The 21,340-nt window shown below is 41.5% G+C and overlaps 3 protein-coding genes across 4 annotated transcripts; all 3 read left to right on the top strand.

Annotated features, from left to right (window-relative positions):
• Window positions 1–5,854, top strand: LOC133899377 (uncharacterized). The gene is made up of 16 exons (XM_062340367.1): window positions 1–388; window positions 478–578; window positions 1,147–1,303; window positions 1,366–1,504; window positions 1,775–1,865; window positions 2,025–2,153; window positions 2,297–2,397; window positions 2,522–2,635; window positions 2,797–3,014; window positions 3,512–3,570; window positions 3,699–3,884; window positions 3,974–4,097; window positions 4,214–4,269; window positions 4,749–4,894; window positions 4,996–5,166; window positions 5,250–5,854. The coding sequence occupies exons 1-16, from the start codon at window positions 123–125 to the stop codon at window positions 5,529–5,531; spliced, it is 2,340 nt and encodes a 779-aa protein (XP_062196351.1). The 5' UTR covers window positions 1–122; the 3' UTR covers window positions 5,532–5,854.
• Window positions 5,855–7,160: 1,306 nt separating this feature from the next.
• On the top strand, window positions 7,161–12,123 carry LOC133898801 (probable sugar phosphate/phosphate translocator At3g14410). The gene is made up of 8 exons (XM_062339545.1): window positions 7,161–7,411; window positions 9,096–9,203; window positions 9,362–9,396; window positions 10,167–10,279; window positions 10,377–10,638; window positions 10,722–10,990; window positions 11,463–11,650; window positions 11,737–12,123. Exons 1-7 carry the CDS (start codon window positions 7,280–7,282, stop codon window positions 11,606–11,608), a joined length of 1,065 nt encoding a protein of 354 aa, XP_062195529.1. The 5' UTR covers window positions 7,161–7,279; the 3' UTR covers window positions 11,609–11,650; window positions 11,737–12,123.
• A 1,070-nt stretch (window positions 12,124–13,193) lies between these two features.
• LOC133898800 (rRNA (cytosine-C(5))-methyltransferase NOP2C-like) lies at window positions 13,194–18,988 on the top strand. 2 transcript variants are annotated; one of them, XM_062339542.1, is made up of 10 exons: window positions 13,194–13,434; window positions 13,536–13,727; window positions 13,889–14,033; window positions 14,526–14,616; window positions 15,760–15,957; window positions 16,065–16,300; window positions 16,978–17,109; window positions 17,307–17,374; window positions 17,670–17,731; window positions 18,744–18,988. In XM_062339542.1, exons 1-10 carry the CDS (start codon window positions 13,211–13,213, stop codon window positions 18,875–18,877), a joined length of 1,482 nt encoding a protein of 493 aa, XP_062195526.1. In that variant the 5' UTR covers window positions 13,194–13,210; the 3' UTR covers window positions 18,878–18,988. The 2 variants fall into 2 exon arrangements, with proteins under 2 accessions (XP_062195526.1, XP_062195528.1); XM_062339544.1 differs by lacking the exon at window positions 13,194–13,434 and having other exon boundaries at window positions 13,589–13,727; window positions 13,900–14,033.
• Window positions 18,989–21,340: the final 2,352 nt, after the last annotated feature.

Below are 21,340 nucleotides of genomic sequence, written 5' to 3'. Positions count from 1 at the left end.
ACCTCCCTTCCCCTCCACTCCCGCCGCGCCGCCTCCTCGCCGGCCGCCGCGGCCTGCTGCTCCGCTGATCCTCACGCCTAGCGAGGGACGTCGGTGTTGGCGAGGGAGATTCCCTCACTCCGATGGCGCAGGCCTCGGCCGCGGCGCTGCTACGGCGCCTCAGGCGCCATCGCGACCCCGCGGCCGTGCCGCTCCCTCGCCGCCTCCTCTCCTCCGCTCCCGCCTCCTCCTCTCCGGGTGCGCTGCCCAAGCTGAACCAGCTCGGGGGAGGTGGCGGGAGCGGCAGCTGCATCTCCGCTTGGCTCGGCTCCCAACCGCGCCACCGGCTTCCTCGGCGGCAGCATGCGGCTGCTACGGCTACAAGAGCGGCGCATCAAGCTGCTACGAGGTAGAGATACCCGCGTAACCGCGCCTCGCTAGCTTCTTGTTGGTTCTAGTTGGTCGCTGCTTGACAAAGCTGCGATTCCTGTCTTGCAGCTCCGGGAGTACCTTGGCGGAGGCGTCTAGTGAGGCTTGCATTGTCGCTGCGCAGTCTGAGATCGTGCGTTTCATCAAGTCCGCGTTTGGGAAACTTGAAGGTAACGTGACGTCGACATCAAGTCCAACGAGTCATTGCTAACTTGCCATTGTTTGTTATAGGATTAAACCCAGCACTTTTCGCTAGACCTGACTACCTGAGTCGAGTGAGTTGAGTAGTTGCGCCATTGTTTCGTCCTAATTAGCTTGCTGATTATGGAGGGAAATGATGTCCTTAGCAAGTGAAAATGAAGAAACGGGAGGGCTCTTTTCAATGATGCTTGTGAGGATTACCAGACTACAGGAGTTATGCGTCATTTCATCATGTGTTCTTAGAATTCAAGAGACAAAATACATATAGAGAAAACCACCAAAACTACTGTGCATACTCAGAAAGGATTGGTAAGCCTTGGTCCAGTGACAGTTTGCCATTGACATGTTTGCAACATTTTTTTTCCTTGGAATTCTTTTGGAAGATGAAATGGACTTTAGTCTGATACCCATTACAGAACGATGATAGCTTTGTCTATCCCTAGTTGTGAGTAATGGGTTGTAATTTGCTGAACTGCTTATCCTTTTCATCGGGGTCATTGCAATACTTTAACCCTTTCTTTTATTTTTGTGATGCAGGACAAAATCATTGTTGGTTGAACGCCACAAATGGCATTTGGAGAACCTTGAATGAAGAAGGAATATATCTTATTCTTTTGTATCAATCTTCTGAAGCATTAAACAGCAACAGCAAACATTCAGAAGCTTTTGAAAGATTGAAATATCTTCAACAGAGGTAATTGTGTAAAACCTTGCCAGATTCATTTGATAAAACTTTTCTAATCCCTCCCCTTTTAGGTACCCACGTCTGAATGTTTTTGCTGTGCAACATGGGAGTGATATTAGTTCCTTAGCTGCTCAAAGCCAAGCAGTTCGTACAGTAATGAATGAGTACATTACATTTCCTATCCTGATGTCAGACAAAGACATTTCCAATGTAAGGCACACAACCTTGCAATTTTCACGTTATTAGAGGAGTTTGGAAATATTTCTTTGATCAATAACATTTTCCGTACATAATGTTCATAGATCCGAAAAAAGTAGTTCATAGATTTTGTTTTAATTATGCATTTTCTATGTACCTTTCTAATCTGGCTCCAACTCTCCATATAATCTTTGAAGATCTGTGTTACATTTGTTTGTGTGTTTTAGCTATTATATAAAATACTTGGTTAAAACAAGAAATGTCATTTTGATGAGTGTTCAGATAACAGGTGCTTGCTACTTGCTACTTGAAGGTTCTAAGGACCCTATGCTATTCTCAAAGTGGGGTGAGGAGCCTGAGGTCATGATTAAAGGTAAAATCTGAACAGCATTAGCTATATTCTTGATGCTACCAATGCTATTTCGCTCTTCTATTTTTGTTGACCACTTTAGCTTCTCTCGCTGCAATGTTGCTTGGATGCCCTTAGTATTTGCTAACATTTCTCAAACCTTTAAATCACTATTGAATGCAGCCATAGAGGAACTTAGTGTGTTAAAAGAACCTTCTGAACACGTTCTATCAAGGGTTTCTTGGCAGAAAGAAGATGTTGTCAAAGAGCCATATGTTGGTTCCTTCAGAAACTTGCTACTTTACCATCCAGGTACTTAGTTACAGCTTCTTCCTTCATGTAATTTATTATTTAAACTTCAAGTTTTCAGCCTAAATATATAGTGGACATTGAAATCAGGTATAGCTTTGGTTTTTGCATCCAGAAGTGGTAACCTACAATTTAATATGCTGCAGCATGTGTATCAGTTGATGAAGATGGGGATCGCATTTTTATCTCTGACAGTAACCACCATAGAATCATCATTAGCAACAGCGATGGGATGATTTTAGATTGTGTAAGTGTCAATTTATCAGTAAGCATGTCATGCTGCTTAACTTGGGTTCCAGTCTTATCCATATGGGCTGAAGGTCTGCAGCCATGCAGGATGATGAATTGGCATTTAACGTTTTACTTTGCAGGTTGGATCGTCTCCAGGCTTTGAGGATGGTGAATTTGAATCAGCCAAGTTCTTGCACCCAGCTGCATCATTTTATCATGCTGTTGAAGACTGTCTATATATTGTGGATTCAGAGGTAATTATCCCCGGTAGATTTGCCTATATAAGGTGTTTGGAAATATACTTAAGTGTTAGGTGGAAGTTACAGTGTTTTAGTACTCTTTATTTTTTGAAGATTTACAACTATCCGCAACACAAAAGAATTATCTGATTCGGTCCTTTCTGATTCTTTTGCAGAATCATGCGGTCAGAAAAGCAGATTTGGGAAGAAGAATTTTGGAGACAGTTTATCCAGTCTTCGATAAAAGGAGTGGCATCTGGAGTTGGATTATGGATAAGCTTGGTTTGAGAAAGGAAGTTGCTCCAACTATTAAAGATTTTGATGCAGACTCAGTAGCACTTCCATGGCATTTGATACAAATTTCAGAGGATGACTTATTAGTAGCGGACCGCAGGTAGGCAGGCGCCTCTTCTCAGCACCTCCATCTTGACCTTTTTAGGTGCCAATTTGATTATCTTGTTTTCATATTATACTTCATAGCGATTTGATTATTCTGAGGTCTGATTTATATTGTGCATTTTGTCCGCCCTTCCTATGTTGACGCAACATCTGGTTTGGGGCTTGATATGTTGTAAATTTCCACAGTTCAACTTAATCCTCAGTTTTATGTTGATGTTGATAGTAAGGCTCAATGATAATTTTGTAAATACCTCCAGTTCATTCTTTTGATTGATATGAGGGAGAACAACACATATTAGTAGAATGTACTAATTTTCCATTAGTGTTTGGCCGATGTTAATAGTGGTTAATGGCTTAATGCATATTTTAGTTTCTTTTTGCGAGAAACTATTTTTTATTTCTAATGTGGCATACGGGCACATTTCAGACATATTGGCCTGGCTATTGAGTTTTTAGACAGTTCTTAGTTTCGACACTATTGCTATGTTGCAGTTTTGAAACACCATGGATCCTGAGAATATCAACTGGCGAAAAACAGGATACTGGAAGAGGTAAGTATGACTTTATATATATATATATATATATATGTGTGTGTGTGTGTGTGTGTGTGTGTGTGTGTGTGTGTGTGTGTGTGTTAGTCTTAACTTTTCCAAGCTCATTGAGTTAATGTTGTGTGAAGGTAGAGCTGAAGCAACAGAGTCATATCAGCAAATTGTAAATGAGAGGTGTGCCCTTCTCAAGGATATGCACTCGAATTGGCCATCCACTGCTAAAAAATCTTCTGATTCGTTGGATAAGATCACAAACAAGGAACTTGTATCATCAGTCTCAAGATTTCAGAATTACATTGTTTTCTGTGATACAGGTTGATCTTTAAGTTGTTTGATATTAAGGCTTTCTTTTGGTGTTCAATTATATTGTAAATGATTCCAATCCCTTTTCGTTTCATTGAAGATGGTCAAAGGGTTTTGAAGCATGACTTGGATACCAAGAACACCTCAAATATTCATTTTTCTAACTGCGAGGTCCTTGGGTTGCCATATTGGTTTGTTGGCAATCTCGAGAGAGTATCAACCTGGTGAGCTGCTGATTCTCTATTAAGCATGGATATTGACTTACTTATGAAGTGATGACAGAAGTCTGCCTTCCTTTTCATAGTTCTGACATTTCTTTGTCATTACCTCGAATTGGCAGGGGACATTCAACTGGACAATTTCAAGAGCATATCCGGCAAGTAGATGTGCTTCCTGGTAATTGTCATATTGCCTGTTTTCTTCTGATAATATGTTTGGTAGTAAATGCTTAGTGTTGATAGTTGTTATTGCATATATGTGATGCTTATTTGCAATAGTTAGATGCATCATTCTACCTTTTTCGCTGTGACTGCAGTACGGAAGGCTTATTACCTCAGAGAAAATGATACTGTTTGCTACTCGTTACCTGTGCTTTCCACATTTTTTGTTAACTGTTGTGCCTTCAATTCTCAATATTTTGATTTGACAATAGAAGTTGCAATAGGAGCTATCTGTATTTCTATATTGCTACTGCAACTGCATAACAAAAGAACTTCAAGAGTTGAATGGGCACTACACTAAAAATAATCATGAAAATTCCTGAGGTACTCGGATTCATAATCTCAAGAGGAACTCTGTTTGTTCTCCCATTTGGTGGAACATTGCACTGTAGTATGGTAAGATAGTTCCATAACTCGAGTTGTTCTATTTAACAGGAAAATGCAATATCACAGTTTATGTAGACGTTCCAGTTCACACTGAACTTGCCGCACCTTTGGCGGAGACTTGCATCTGGCGCCAAGTAAGGGGATCTGGCGCTGAGATTTCCGGTTCTGATGGACCAGACACGACCACAGAAAAGGTAAAAAGCATCCTTTTTCTCTTGTTGGCCTGCGATTTTTGATTGTTAGTCCAAACCTAGTTGGCAAGAGTCTCATCCTATGTGAATGCGCATGCTATCAGGTTGGTATAGCACAGCAGTGGTACGATGAGTTAGACAATCTAGCTTTTTCTGAAGTTGCTGAGGAACCTACCCCACATGAAGGTGACAATAAACCTGCAGATCGAAGCTACCAAGACAAGAGAAGAGTGCATTTCACCTGTGCGGTTAACGTCAGCCCTGGGACGTGTGAGGTGTGACTCTTTTCCTCTTAAGACTACTCAATGCTAAATTCTTACATTTACATTACTTGGACATTACCATATATTATCTGCAGCTGGTGGCTTCTGCTGCGCTGTACCTGAAGATCGACAGAGCGAAAGATGACTGCGGGGATCAGAAGGCGCTGGTCAAGAGGATCATCCGGTGCCAGCACCGCGAGGAGCACGCTGGCGTCGAGCTGCTGATGGAGCACTGCGAGGACGCAAGGGATCTGATCTTCATGAAGCCGGTGCATCTGAGGCTGATGCTGCAGTGCGCCGATCACCCCGCCGGCGCCACGAACAAGGAGACCATCAGCACTGAGTCCAGCCTCACGATCAACGTCTCGTTAGACTAGCGATTTTGAACTTTCATATGTACAAGGCCGTCATGATATGCACCACGTTGCGCAGCATGCTGGAGCAATCAGAGTGGATGCATTTGTTCCCCGAGCCGAGAGAGAAGTTTGCAGGGGATTTTGCCACTATGGGAAGGAAGAACCAAGCCAAATTTTGCCGTGGCTCATTCACCACTCTCTCTGGCTAACTCCAAGTGTTTTGACTTGTATGGAGAAAGTTGTTACCCTAGCACGCTTTGCGGAGAAACGCATTCCCTTCAACTATATTGTCTAATGTAGGTACTTCAACTATACTGTCTAATGCAGTAACTATACTTGCTTTCCATTTTGACACAGATAAACCGTGCGAAACGGGCAGAGCACTTGTTTGGATCGAGGCATCAACGTACAAACATGCATTTTTCAACTTTTCCATGTGCTCATGTTATTCATCTCATCTTCAACGTACAAACATGCATTTTTCAACTTTTCCATGTGCTCATGTTATTCATCTCATCTTGGGCATCAGAGCTATCTTCTTTGTCTCGGACTCGAGTGCCTATTATGTGGCTACCCTCGATTCTAAATCTTCTTCTCTGGTTGTAGCCTCCTAGTGTCTCTTATCTAATTGATTGCTAACATACTCCCGGCTAAACGATTTTTTTCATCTTGTTTTTGCCATCTTCTTGGATTTGGCAGCCACATCGTCGTCCTTGTTTATCGCAATGTGAAGATGCTAAATAGAGATGTTAAATGGGTCAGTCGGGTCAGGTCGGCATGGTTACGGCGTGGCTTGATAGGCTCAAATATTGTAACGGGCTATACCATACTAGCTCGCGTGCCGCGCCCTCGGTCCACGGCACGACCCGTAAAGTACAATTGCAGCAGGACGGACTGTGCGGGGCCGCTGGGTAGTGGGATTGGGCAAGGTGGGCGCGATCAGGCGGCGGAGTGGGACGGGGACGGTGGGGCAGGGGCGGGTGACAACTGGGGCGGGGCAAGGACGGGCGGCAGCCAGGGCAGGGCGAGGAGCTGCTAGGGCGACCGAGCAGAGTGGCGAGGCAGCGTAGGGGAGAGCAGCAGCCGGGGTGGGGCGAGGAGCTGCCGAGGCGACCGGGAAGAGTGGCGAGGCGACGCAGGGACGTGCGACGAGGCGAGGCGATGCAGGGGCGGGCGGCGCGACCGGCCGGTGCGACGCAGGGTGGGTCGTGCCCGTGCTGAACCATCTAAATCAGGCCGTGCCATGCTGGCCCACCGTGCCAAGGCGTCGATCCAGACATGATCTGGCTCGTCTAACCTCGTGCCTGGGCCGTGACTGGACTGTACCTACAGTGCCGTGCCTCGGATCAGCTCAATAAGTACGGCCCAGCTGTTCATCTTTAATACTAACTAATTAAGTGGAATTTTCACGTACATATACGTGATTTATTAGTATCATTCATTTTCATTAAGATTCATATTAAAAAAATAGATAAAAAATTATAAAATATACAAGAAGAGTCCATAAATAAAGAGTCGCCAGTAGCATCATGCACGTAACCTTTGACTCGCCTAATTTTGACTTAAAATATATAAGAAGAGTCCATAAATAAAGAGTCGCCAGTAGCATTATGCACGTAACCTTTGACTCGCCTAATTTTGACTTCCTAAGCAAAAGCGTCGCTCCGGTGGGGCCCACCTGCAGCGAGCCGGGACGCAGATCTGAGCTCTGAATCGGCCGGCTCGGCTTCCTTCTTCCTTGAGGGCGGGAGCACGCCGCGACGAGTCCCATGGAGAGAAATGGCGGGAAGCCTTCGCCGGCGACGCCGCGGGCGGCGGCGGCGTGGAGGGACGCCGCCGTGACCTACTTCCACCTCCTCTTCTACATCGCCATTTCCAGCGGCCAGATCTTCTTCAACAAGGCAAGCATCCCCACGCCCACTCCCTCCGTTCTGGCCCGCCGCTCTTCTGTATCCCGTCGCGCTCGCTATCGGTTCGCAGGCTCGCTCATTTCCGGTGCGGGAGCGGGACGGGTAGGATTTCGGAATTTTGAGATTCTGGCTGGACGTGTTGGGCGCCGATGGGATTCGCTGATTTCTAGGGTTTTTGCTTGGCTTAGCGTCCACGGGGGCGGAGTCCGTGCTGATTCGTCGGCGTCTCCTCGCGGGGTAGAGGAGATGGGGTTTTCTGATGATGCCGGAACGCATTTGATTTGGAGAATTTAAGTTTTGAGTGGATGGCGTCTCTGTGCTGCGGAGTAAGTGCACTGGGATTGTTCGTGATCATGGAGGAAAGTTTGAGCTTTGAGTTCTGGTTCGGCTTCGGCCATATCACCATCATGTGATGCTCGTCGCCCTCTCATATTTGTGACTGAATCAGTTACTGCTTCTGTTGCTCTCAGGGTAATCAAAAGATAAGTAATTGCTCCTGTAGCTCGTCAAAATCTAAATAACTACCAAATTGCATGAGAAAATTATAGTTTTGGGGACCGATTATTCTACCCACTTAGTTAGACTTCAACGGAACTTCGTGAATGTTTGTGTGAAGATCCCTTTCCCGTCATTTTAGTCTTCAGCAGTTTGAGATCTGGGGAACGTTGCGGGCTCAGTTTGTTGCTTGCTTGGTTGATTTGCTCACGAAACGCGGATCTCTTTTGTTGGGACGGCTTGACTTGCTTGTCACGTGACAGCACGTAGCTGCTTCAATAATAAGAAATTGGATCTTCCTTTTCCTGCTAAAGTTGGGAACCGAAAAACATGTGGCAATTAGTCTGGTCTGGTGCAGTGATACCCGAGGGATATAGAGTTCCTTTTTTGGCACTATTACTTGTTGTATTGGAAATTTTGAAGAATTTATTTCCAGTGACCAGGTTTGTGGTGCCATTGCTTTGCCAATGGCAGGAGCTTTGAGAACATTTTAATCTGTGTTTTGTTTAACACAAAAACCTGTTCCAGAAGATAGACCATGTGACATGGAAATCAACACCTGGGCAGTGGGCGCTTGTCAAAGTTCACATATTTTTTTGGGACAAATTGGATAGTTTCTGATTGATCACCTCATAGAAATTTAGAAATCAACACTTTCCACTTATTCCATTGGTTCAATTTCAATATTCAGTATAAACAAGACTAAGAACACTTCAAAATATTATATGGCAAATGATGGTGGTGGCTTTTCCGTACGCGCAGATATGAGGGTGAACATGGATTACTCATGTTTTTATTGGATTAATCACCATCAATTAGGGCCCTTGAGGACACGGTTTGCTTGACTTCCCGTTGTAAATCAGGATTCTGGGTTCAATTGCCACACTCTGACTCAACATGTGCGAATTCCACAAAATTACTTGTAGTTTGTTGAATAGTAGTTTTGGTACAGTAGCAAATTATCTTGCCCTAATGTAATCTCCCTACGTTAGAATTTGCATGGAACTTCATTATTGCTACGAATTCAAACTTTTAAATCTGTGATGGCAATGAACAGCCTTTTGGGTAACTTTTTTCTTTTATGATGACCGGCTCTGAAGTGGCTTCGTTGATGTTGCTAACAACATTATTTTTTCCCTGTTTTTTCAACCTTGTAAGTACTTTGTTTGGCTTCATGCAGTGGATCTTATCCTCAAAAGAGATCAATTTCCCCTATCCAGTGGCCCTAACTCTGTTGCACATGGTCTTCTCATCTGTAGTGTGCTTTGCTGTTGCGAAGGTTTTCAAGGTACTTATTCATGTGCATTAAAATGACACAATTTGCTTTCTAATCACTAGTTAGCAGTGTAATACCTAAGCCTTCATGTGGTTCCATTTGCTCCCTTGTTATTATGTACATCTGGGTACACACTTATTATTTCCCATTATCTTGATGATGTTTCCCAGATCATAAAGATTGAGGAGGGAATGACTACAGATATGTGAGTCTTGGCTCACTCTAATCTCATAGAATTCTAAACTACTTTCTTATTCATTAGTTTTCTGTGGAATGATTCCATTATCCAACCATAAGACACATGCATACATGTCTATCTTGCCTTATATAAACAGATCAGGAAGACACAATGATGTTATTCTAGGATTGATGTCTAAGGTCTTGCAGAAGAGCTTTTTTATGGTCTTTGGAAAGGTACCACGAGGTGCCAAAATTATAACTTGGGAGGTACTAAAATTTGGTACCTTCCAAATTATATTTAGTGTTACCTCTTGGTACCTTTCCAAGGATGGTAAAAAAGCTCCTTGCAGAAATACCAGTTTTTCCTTAAACAATAAGGTTAGTTTTCATCAAAGTAAATGGATTAGCAACCTCACAAGGAAAGGGAAACTTAAAGAAGTCGAGATCAATGAGTGAGTATTTTTTTTTGGATAAATAGCACACCCTGAAGATTCTGATTTAGGGAATAACTGGATAAGCATATGTCAAAGTTGGTGGCATAAAATGTAGAGCATATTGATTGTCATTCGTTTTTGGTAGGATCTGAATTACAATACTAGGTAATTGGAACATGCTTTTAAGTTGAATCTGAATTTTAGAATGAGTATGCCGCATATCCTTCTGGATAGGTTAAATTTAATATTGAACTGTGGGCATATTGCTTGCTTGAGTTGTGCTGGATTCATTATTCTGTTTTGTTCATAGTAAGTACTAGAATTGCGATATTTTTTCTTACCAGTTTACCTGAACTTTCAGATATATCAGTTCAGTCATTCCAATTGGAGCAATGTTTGCAATGACACTTTGGCTAGGGAACAGTGCATACCTCTACATATCCGTTGCATTTGCACAGATGTTGAAGGCAATAAGTATGTGTGCTACTCTGGGTTTAGATTGAGATGGACAAGCATAGATTTTTGCAACTTTTACATGTGATGCTAAGATGCTCTTTATTGAACATTACAGTGCCTGTAGCTGTGTTTCTCCTTGGAGCAGCATTTGGCCTGGAAGAAATGAGTTGTAAAATGCTTGCTATCATGTCTGTCATCAGCGTTGGAGTTATTGTGGCTTCTGTTGGTGAAATTACAATTAGTTGGGTTGGAGTGGTTTACCAGATGGGTGGAGTTGTTGCAGAAGCCCTTAGGCTTATCTTCATTGAGATATTTCTGAAGAAAAAGGGTGTCAAGCTGAACTTGATATCCATGATGTTCTATGTTAGCCCTTGCAGGTATGTTGTCCATTTGCTCTTCTTATTAATTAACTTGAAAATACTGATTATTGTTTTAACTTCATCTATGATTTTTCCTGCAGTGCTGTGTGCCTCTTTATTCCCTGGTTGTTCTTAGAGAAGCCAAAGATGGATGCTAGTATTTCGTGGAACCTTCCGCCATTTACATTGTTTCTAAATTGCATGTGCACTTTCGTACTCAACCTGTCTGTTTTCCTTGTCATATCTCGGACTAGCGCGCTGACAGCTCGTGTTACTGGAGTTGTGAGGGATTGGTCCGTGGTTCTGCTGTCGGCTGCTATCTTTGCTGATACACAGCTTACCTTCATAAACATAGTTGGTTATGCCATAGGTATTCCACTGATGAATCTGAATTGTTTTACTTCATGATTAGTCTTTGCTGATAGATCTATTTGGTAATTTTTCGCATCCCAAATGGTTTTACATGATTTTGTTTACCTGGGTTGCAACATTTTGTGAATCTTTATAGTTTCACACTCTTCTCCACTCTGAAGCCAAACTTTTTCCTAGAAATGTATTTGGAGGTAGTTAGATCCCTAGGGGGACATAAGGGAACCAATTTGGTACAACAGTTTTCTCATTAGTTATGCATATTGGTAGTACCTAGATGGATATCTCATCATTTTTTACTTCAATTTTTTAGTACTATAAAGTATTTATATTGATGCGTAAAGTTGAAATTTCTGTACTAGATGACCTTTTATTCTTAAAGTTATTTAGGGTCTTGGCTTTATTCCTTTTTTTTTTATCCATATGAGAGCTTTGCATAATTAAAACCATCACTAAAATCCTGCAATCTGCAGCCATAGCAGGTGTTGTTGCATATAACAATCACAAGCTCAAGGTGAAACCTCAAGCAAACCAGCAGCAGGGTGACGAGAACAAAGTCAGTACAGGCAGCCCTCGAGACGTTGAGCCATTAATGAACTCTACAAAAGAAGATTCATAACATCCAAAGTAGTGAGGTTTTGATACGATTTCTTCAGGGAAGGTAATATACATTGCAGACGTTACTGCACAGTGCACGCATATGTCATCAATGAAAATTCCTGATGTTTGCATTTACTTGTGACCCAGGAGAAGCGAGCTCTCGCTTTTTGCTGAGTAGGCCAGCCTCCTCGGACAATACATTATTTTTCTTCCTGCCAATAGTCAGGGAAGACATTTTGTACAATGACGCTCAAGAAGTCCAGGCATTACCATACCATTTGTACCATTGTTGCTCAAAACGGTGGGAGCACATCATACAGATCAATTAGGTTACGTAGAATTGTTTTATTTTGTCGTTTAAACTGTTGTAGCAATTCACAGGTGCTCCAAAAGATGCAGCCCTGAATCGTTATCTGTACTTTGTTTTTGGGAGATCATGCGAACTAAGGTGTGCCCATGTATGAAGTATGTTTGGAAGGACAATTTAATTTTTGACAGAGCAAAGAATGTGATGTATGTAATCCATTGAATTCAGCTTTTTTCGTGTTGATAGTTTCTATGAAGGATGTTTTTTCTGCTATGCAAGTTGCAAGATGCAAGAGAGTTTGTTGGGCTGTTGGCACAGAAGTTGAACTGCATGGTGTACTGGTATTGCCTTATTGGTATGCCAAAAAAAAAGATCTTCTAATTATTCAGATTAGAACTGCTGCAAATTTGTGCAATGCCCTTTTTAGTACTTACGATGTGACTATCAAAATTGGAAATTACGATTTTCTATCTAAAAAAAATCAAAATAATAAGACTCATCAGTCATCACCACTCATGTGTATTGTTTAAGAATTTTTAAACCAAATATTTGAATGGGACACTTGAATTAACTCAAACACGCATGTCACCTGGTCCATTGAAAACGGTTATCTTAACATAATTGCACTAGATGACTTTTATTGCTGATACATGAGTCTATTGAGAGTTGATTTATATGTCAGCGACTGTATGATGTTGTTGACATATATGACTCATGTGTCAATGTGTCAGCGACACGTCACGATAACGTGATTCATGTATCAACGATTGTGTGATGTTACTTCAGATGATCTTCCTCCTATTAGGTTTATTTGAGTCTGTCTCAACGATTATGTGACGTTACATCACTAACATATATGACATATATGTCAGCGATCACGTCACGATGACATGGCTTATGTACCGGCAGCTGTATGCTGTTACACTCATGTGTATTGTTTAAGAATTTTTAAACCAAATTTTTGAATGGGAAAACACTTGAATTGACTCAAACACGTTTGTCACTGGCCCATTGGAAACGGTTATCTAAACATGATTGGGTGATTTTATCGTTGACACGTGGGCCTATTGAGAGTTGGTTTATATATCAGCGACCGTGTGATGTTGTTGGCATATGTGACTCATATATCAGCAAACACGTCACGATACTGTATGATATTATATCAAATGATCTCTTTCTTATTAGGTTTATTTGAATATAGGTTATGTAACATTACATCACTGACATACATGATCTATATGTCAGCGATCACGTTATGGTGACATAACTTATGTACGAGCTGATGTGTGCCGTTACATGAGAGGATGTTCCTCCATGGGGTTTATTTGGGTCTGCCTCAACTGGGTTGAGCCCGACCGTGTCGGGCCAGACCGCCGGACCCAGTCCAACCCCTCCCTCCCGAGCGGCGGCGGCGCGCTACAGAGCAGGCCTTGGCGTCGGCAGCGTGGGGCAGCAGAGCGAGCGGTTGCTGCCGCGACCTGCCCCCACGGCGGCGGCGGGCCTTGTGCACCGACACGCCGCTCATCCTCGAGGCCCAGGTCCGTTCGCGCGCCATTTAATCAAGTAATTTGAAATGAATTCGACTTCGGTTTTGAAGCTGTTGCTCTCAAGATTCTCAAGTTTTTGAGTTGCGGCGCAGTTTCTTCTCGTGGAAAATCGATCCTGCGAGAATGGAAGAGATGGGTTCTTCAGAGAGTTCCGTTTCCGATCGCAAAGAAGAACATCAGAAGGCTTCCCTGCCGCTGCCGGCCGCCTTCCTCGAGTTCCTCAGCGAGAATGGCCTGGACCCGTCGGTGTATTCCATGGTAGCCACCATCCCGCGTTACATAAGGTGAGGAGGCTCAGCCCAACACTGACCCTATCCTTGCTGCCCTGCACCTGTTCACTGGTTGAGGATCACTTTGTTGCGACGCTTGCTTGTTTGTTGTTAGTTTTGCTCTTTTTTCCAAGTATGTGAAAGAGGGAGCTTGATTTGTTTTTTCTAATCCCAAGGCTCAAACCAGGCATGGAGTCCCAGATTGCAGAGATCGAATGCGAGTTGAAGTGTGCTCTAGAGAAGGTTTCATGGCTGCCTGGTTTCTATGCCATCCCACCCGAAATTCAGATTGCTGGCTCCAAGGCTTATCAGCAAGGGAAGGTGAGACGAAATTTGTATTTGCTTGTTCAGTTGTCATGTTAAATGCTGGTATAACACAATGGTTTGCTTATCTTTGAACGATTACATCAGGCTAGTATAAGCTGATGGTATCTGTCGTATGATGTTAAATCCGTTACCTTTAAAAGGTGTCGTTACATGTAAAACTGTACTACTTGTACTTGTTTCGTATTGTTTTCTTTTAAAAAAATATATGTTAGACCAGATGCCATAAAATATAATTAAATCGGTAAATGAGATACACTGCACTCTGTTCTCAACAATGCGGTGTAAGTACAACTCGTGTGGAATCTGTTCAATGCAATAGAGTGAGAGTACTTCTTTTGTAGGCACCTGAATTGTAACGGATTTATTCCCTGTTGCTATTTGCGGCATAAGCTGGAGTTCTCCATGGCAAACCTATTGTTTTATCATTTTATCATGCCCTTTTTTTTGTTTGTTCCTTCGAGCTAAGCATATTTTAAATGCATTTAGATATATGGAATCGATGCCGCTTCTGGAGCTGCTATATTAGCACTTGATGTTCGACCTGGAGACCATGTTCTTGATCTCTGTGCTGCCCCAGGTAATTATTTATACCTATCATTTGTTTTATATACATTGGAGCATTGTTCTCCTAGTGTCAAATGGATACCATAACCACCAACGTGTTTGTTTCTTGAACTGCATGAATGTCGCAGCATAGCAAGAACTAGTTTTATACTTTTATCCATAACAATAAGAGCATGAAGTCTGTTTCAGACTGATTGATCTTTGGTTAGATAACTATTTTGCCTAATGGTGCCTATTTTGCCACACGTTCTACTCTTATGAACTGCTTCCAGCTATACTTTCTTCTAATACCATGGTCTCCAGTGTACGGGATTACAGTAATGTGTGTGTGCTACGGCATGATGCCTGTAAGGCTGTAACATGTAGTGTTGTGTTTTTCCCAGTATATGTGGATATGTGCACCTGTTGTATCCTTCGTATATGTGTGCGCTTCATCCCTAAAATAAAATGTTACTCATGAGATGTGGGCCTATAGCTGACTAGCTGTACTTATTCATCTTTCTCAAATATTTTTTCCTAATAGATTACTGTTATAGAATTATTTGTTACATTTATAAAGACTGCTAGATTAGGACTTTCTACATCCTAGTAGCACTCAGTTGCATCCAGATTCCAGAGTTCCAGACAACGGGGGTGTTACATTCCTGTTATTTTTGGACTGGCAGAGTCTCAACTTCAATAAACATGTCTAATTATAAATTTTTATTGGAGTTTCTTGCTATTAGTCCTGTAGCTTGTGTTAGACCTTTCCTTATTTGTGATTTTTTACTGGAAACTGTGGGGGAGAAGCCCCCTAGAGATTTTATTAGAAGGAGCAAACTGTACAAAAGGTGCAAAGGAAAATTAAACTAAACTGACCTGTCTGCTGAGAAAGCAGAGAGGATAGAAAGAATTAAAAGACAGGGGTGGGGGGGGGGGGAGACTAGGAGAGGATGTCTAGCCAGAGGAAAACAATAGCTCTAGTGCTACAATTGACTCTATGCATGTGCAAAGCTACTACTACTTTGAACTTTGTCAACCACACTCGAAGAGAAGGTTGCACATTCTCAAAAATTTTGGCATTTATTTCCATATGCACCAAGTTGAGATCATATAAACTTATTTGTGATATTGATGTTTTTCACTGCGCTAATGATGCCCATATATGCTATGCAAGGTGCAAAGCTTTGCATGCTTGCAGATATGCTTGGAAGCACAGGTTCTCTGACTGGCGTTGATGTTGCAAAGCACCGTCTTGCAGCCTGTCGTACAATGTTGCAGAAGTATTCTCTTGGAGATCATACTCGGCTCTTTGTTGCTGATGGAACTTTGTTTTCCCTTTTACCTGTGAACTTCAGCCTGCGAAGAATGGAAGGTATTCTTGTTTTAAAGAACTCCTGCCCTTTTATGTTTCTTGTTTTGGAACACAGGAAATAATAAAGGATTTTATTAGCTGATACATCTGCTTGCTATCTGTCACAGGGTCAATTGACCTCGAAGAAAATGGAAGTACATTCTCAGAGTGGACTTCAAAGAGATCATGGAAGGATCGACAAAAGACTAAGAAAGCAAATGCTACCAGTTCACAACACCTACATTTAACTTCAGAACCTGAACTGATATACTATGGCAAACATTCAGGATTAGTTGGCCTGCGTAAATGTGATGTCCTTTGTCCGTCAGCTGATGATGAAGCCAGTACATCTGGCTATGATAAGGTATTCCATTTTAACCTCATAGCATCTTTTGCTTGGATTATATTGTATACTGTTGAGTTATTACTATTTTCCTTCAATAAATGCACTTGGGATAACTTTAACTGAAAAACATTTGTGACATAATAGCACTGAAGTTTTTACCTTCATCTGCAGAGGAGAAAAATATCTTGTGTGGTAACTGATAGATCATATTCGAACAGCATGTAGCAAGCATTCTTCACAATTAGCAATAAGAAACAGCATACTGAAACTGGAAATTTGATGCCCTCATAGCCAGCTGCACATGCTTCTTACTTCATTTCTTCCTTGAATATGATCTCCTTTGTAGTGAGTTAGCATGTAATGCATTCTATTCGCCAGTTTCACATTTCATTTTCTTACAATCTGCTTACAATATTGTAGATTTGTGTTTTTGACTTGTTTGCTCTCCCAAAAGCTAATTTTGACAAATCGTCAAAGCAGTGTGGTTGGTAATGAAGTAGCGGATAGCCATCAACCAGGCCCTCGATTTGGTTTAAAAGTCATACTTTTTCGCCTTTTGTAGGAGCATTGAAATACTTCTATTTAATTTTTTATGCTGCGTGTCTTCTTTTTCTAATTATGCTCTTCATTTGCAACCTATTCCATAAATTTGATAATCTCTTCTTAGTTTGCAAATTTGGATGAAATGTATGCAGGTCCTAGTGGATGCAGAGTGTACTCATGATGGATCCATAAAACACATTCAGAAATTTGAGTTCTGGGGATGGAAAACTTTAGATCGCCGTGTACTTGATGCAGAAAGATCTGACAACCTGCTTCATCTTCAGGTACCACTTCTATTCTTGATGTTAGCTTAGAGGGTTGGCAGTTTGGCACCCTATCCAGGAATCCAGCTATCTATATTTTAAATCCAATTAGATATTTATTAACATGTGCTTGCACTGAAGTTTATGTTCCATTACTAGTGAAATTTTTTGTTGTATATTCTCAATAAATGGTTTGATGAACTTCATTTGCTATGCAGTTACGTCTTATCACAAATGGTTTTAAATTATTGAAAACTGGTGGATCACTTGTATATAGTACCTGCAGGTAAGTAATCTCTTCAAAGATGATGTTATTGTTCATGCCACTATCTCATCCTATAAGTATAGTCTTGACCTTGTCAGGAATTTTAGCAGCAATTTAGGAAAATGATTCATCACAACCTACCACAACCTTTATGTATAATGCTTAGAATTTCAATCGGACCTTAAGATGTAGTCATGCTCTTATTGGACTACAAACTCAGATTCATACATATTTCAAACTGGCCAACATTTATACCTTCTCATTTTGCATTTTCATGTCATATTATGTGACAACCACTGTTTTTTCCTTCAAATAGCTTGACAGTTGCACAAAATGAGAATGTGGTTCAGCAATTCCTTTCAACACACCCCTCAGCAGGTACAAATTGTGTTGCTCACTTCAGTAATTCCTTTGTATTTTAGTTTGCAGAGTAGGATTGATATTTCTCATTTAGAGTGCTTATCCTGGTTGTTGTAGTTTTCCTAAATAGTACTTAGTAGTTGTTTTGAATGTGGTTAAGTGAATCTTACAGATAAAAACATGTCTAGCTTACAGAGAAATCTAATGTCCCAAGCAATTGTTTTTCCTTATGTCCTCATGAGCTTGGAGCAAAATCAGCCCAGTTGAGACTAGAGCGAGCGAGCGACCAGATCTGGCGCAGCAATATGGTCCCAACTATGACTTTCCTTGCCTGGTCTTCTTGCAGTTAGCCCAGTGGACTGGACCAATGTAGTGTCCACTGTCCAGAGTTTAACTGGATTGTCTAGACCAGCCTCATCCTGAATGTATTCTGGATTTTTAGCACCATCTTAAATGATGTTCCATTTAGTCTCAACACATCTGGGCCTTAATGTCTAAGTCCAGTCTTCTTTTGTGAGGGTTTGTAAGGATTGATTTTAGTTTTCAACAGTCTTAAGAAAAGCTAAAGAATGACTGTTGTAGTCTCATAGGAATTAGGTGACAAATTGTTCGATGTAGGCAAGATTAGAGAAGTGGTAACTAATAAAACAAAAGATATTAAAATCTATTGAATCAACAAATATGCAAAGACAGAATCAAGAAAAGAATTGCAAAATATAAAATTGAAAAAGTGAAAGAATATGGAATTTTTGTAAGACTATAAACACACAAATGTTCTTCTTTGAAAATTATATAAAATAAATTATCTTCTTTGTTCCGATGTTGAAATTATTCCACCAAATCTGACTTAGAAATGTGTAAAATAAGGATCGAGTAATTTTCTTTTGGCGGAGAATTGAAGTGCCTGTTGATACTATATGATATTCGTCTTAGTTCATTCAAGCTGACGACAAATTTCTTTGATGGGCATCTGGACATGTTGCTTATTGCTTTCCCAATTATCCCCTGATGTCACATTTGCAACTTGCAGATTTACAAAAGATTGATTCAGCCAATAATTGGCCCTGCAGAAGTGGTGGCATCCCCAAAACCTTGCGATTTGATCCTGCAACTTCGCAAACTAGTGGTCTTTTTGTTGCCAAGTTCACTAAAGTACCAACTTAAAGCATTTTCTGGTGTACCTTCCTATACCACATCCTATGGGTGTGCCTTTCACTTGTAACACTGGTTTTCCTTGTCAACAACTAGAATGATAATATATTACAAGTTGGTTCCCATGCTCTTTGTGAGATTTTGACATTTAACATATGCTTCGAATTATGACAAAACAAAAATTCTTGCCCCTGGAGTCTTCTGATGATGGATTGGAAGGTCAAATGGCAGCAAACTGTCAGTTGCCCAAAATCTGAACTCAGGATGTGGTAGGTAAATGTTAGGTTTCAGTTCTTTTGAACAACAATTCATGCCGTGCTGCATCCTACTTGTTGGTACACCCTCCTCTGATTTTAAATGGTTTTTACAATTCCTCTAGTTTTAAATCTTTTTTACAATCTTGGAGGTTACAAGGTTGTTTTCCTTCATCAGTTCTATGCTGCCTGATTTCATGACCTTCATGGTCCGAAAGTATGGGCACTGCTATTGATTTTTTCATGAGATTGAGTTGTAACTTCGCATGAGGCGATAGCCATCGACGGATGCACGCAGCCGCACATTATTAGAAAGACGCTGCCTCATGAAGTTGTGTGGTAACTTCGCATGAGATGAGAGTCATCCTCATGTTGTGACCTGTGAGTCCAAAAGGTTGCCATGGCTTTGTTTCATAGGATTAGCGTAGCATTTGTCTAAATAATGAAGTGCCTGTAGTTGTTGCATCACATTGCCTGACGATAACAAGATGACAAAAATTTGACCATCTGTCGTGATGGGCAGCTTGTAAAGTGAAATGGACATCAATCAAACACCAAAGTAGGTTTGCTGCCTGCAAATAAAAACTGAAAACCATGGGCAGCTTTACTGGGAAGATTAGCTGCATTATGTAAATCCATGCTTAGGGCCATAATTTAGATTTCGAAGTACTATGGCCCAAATTACATCTTTTTACTGTGTAAAATCCATCCTGCAACTCGCTATTTTGTGATGTTAATAGAAATGTGTTACCCAAACCAGGTGATTTGGAAGGTTTAAACCCTGTTTGGGTCATGGATTTTTTTTCCCCGATTCTTGTTGGAATTTTACTGTTTTCTATGAAACTCTTGCGAGAATTATTGAGAATTTATTGTGCTCCGAACAGCCCCTTCGTAATATTTGCTCATGTCTATGGCCCCTAAACTCTGATCAGGGAAACATAAAATGATCAATATTTCAGAGGCCCTTGGACGTTCCCGTTTTATGTATTTTCATTGTAAGTTCACACGATCAGTTCTACTACTGCTTACTCGACATCAACATTAGAAACTTTTTCTACATGACAAACTTTTTCAAGGGGAAATTCGGAATGATAAACATGTAGGTTAGTAGGTTCAGTAAACAGAATAACTACATTGCAACTACTTTATATTTGTCATGAGGAACTTGCTGGACGTGGGCCTATCTCAGCTACATATCTGGATGCAGCATATCTTTCTTTTTCTCCCATGCATGCCCTGTTCATGTGATGCATCCGTATCGGCAGCCACCTTCTCCACTGCTCTCCTTTAGGCTTTATTGCTCTATCAGAAATTAAAAAAAAATACTTTTAAAATTTATCGGTGTATGATGTTCTAAGCCTTGCCAACCATTTGTAGCCCCCATCTCCCAGTGTCTTCAGATGCATATTATACAAAGGATCAAAAGGTAGTAATTATACGACGGTTTTATGTCGCTTTTGTACTTAAATCGCAACTACCATGTGTGTTGCAACTCAGTTCATTGCCGCCCTTCGCCACATGCTATACCGTGAAAATTATTTTTTTTAAGGAGGATGGCAGGTGCTTTGCCTTTTCATTTCAGTAGGAGTTAGAAAGGTTAGAGTACTAGTACATGTTGGTAGCCCAAAGCTGACTAACAGAGATCACAAGAAAAAGCTAAAGGAACATGATTGACAACATTAAGTTGTGCCAGCCGTAGGCCTCTAGTTGTCCTGTGATTCGTCGGAAAGAGCCATTCACTAATTATTGATATCCTCCTTAGCTCCGAATGCCACCTTCCTCTAATCCTCTTCGCGGCCTTCGAAAACATATCAAGTGCATTGTTTTCAAATGTTCCACCAAGCATATAGGATTACCCCCATCTTCGCTCTCCGTTCCGGCCTTGGTCTTGACGCCGCTACCTTATGCAACCACCCCATGAGAGTGTCCTTGAAACCAACATCCTCAAGAAAACCTGCAAGACCGCACCAAGACCATACCTGGGAGGAAACCTGCCTGGCGAAGGAGCACTGAAGGAGGAGATGGGCAGCCGTTTCCGGGTGCTGTAGGCACAGGGCACAGACAACCCCGTTGTCCATGCCTCTTGACTCCAAGATGTCGGCCGTAAGAAATTCATCGTACATGGCCGTCCACGCGAAGAAGTGTACCTTTGGTTCTGCATACGCCTTCCAGAATAGCGTGTCCCGGAATGGAAAGCTTGCACCATTGAACTGAAACACAT

The sequence above is a fragment of the Phragmites australis genome, chromosome 18, assembly GCF_958298935.1.
Source record: "Phragmites australis chromosome 18, lpPhrAust1.1, whole genome shotgun sequence".
In the NCBI taxonomy this organism is placed as follows: domain Eukaryota; kingdom Viridiplantae; phylum Streptophyta; class Magnoliopsida; order Poales; family Poaceae; genus Phragmites; species Phragmites australis.
The sequence above is the reverse complement of the archived record's forward strand: the minus strand, read 5'-3'. Positions and strand labels throughout refer to the sequence as shown.

Coding starts and splice junctions, on each gene's coding strand:
- LOC133899377 (XM_062340367.1), top strand. CDS start 123: ATGGCGCAGGCCTCGGCCGCGGCGCTGCTACGGCGCCTCAGGCGCCAT. Junction 1,866..2,024: donor GCCTGAGGTCATGATTAAAG/GTAAAATCTGAA, acceptor TATTGAATGCAG/CCATAGAGGAACTTAGTGTG. Junction 3,015..3,511: donor TTATTAGTAGCGGACCGCAG/GTAGGCAGGCGC, acceptor GCTATGTTGCAG/TTTTGAAACACCATGGATCC.
- LOC133898801 (XM_062339545.1), top strand. CDS start 7,280: ATGGAGAGAAATGGCGGGAAGCCTTCGCCGGCGACGCCGCGGGCGGCG. Junction 7,412..9,095: donor GCCAGATCTTCTTCAACAAG/GCAAGCATCCCC, acceptor GGCTTCATGCAG/TGGATCTTATCCTCAAAAGA. Junction 10,639..10,721: donor TTCTATGTTAGCCCTTGCAG/GTATGTTGTCCA, acceptor TTTTTCCTGCAG/TGCTGTGTGCCTCTTTATTC.
- LOC133898800 (XM_062339542.1), top strand. CDS start 13,211: ATGGGGTTTATTTGGGTCTGCCTCAACTGGGTTGAGCCCGACCGTGTC. Junction 13,435..13,535: donor CGCTCATCCTCGAGGCCCAG/GTCCGTTCGCGC, acceptor GTTGCGGCGCAG/TTTCTTCTCGTGGAAAATCG. Junction 17,110..17,306: donor ACAACCTGCTTCATCTTCAG/GTACCACTTCTA, acceptor TTTGCTATGCAG/TTACGTCTTATCACAAATGG.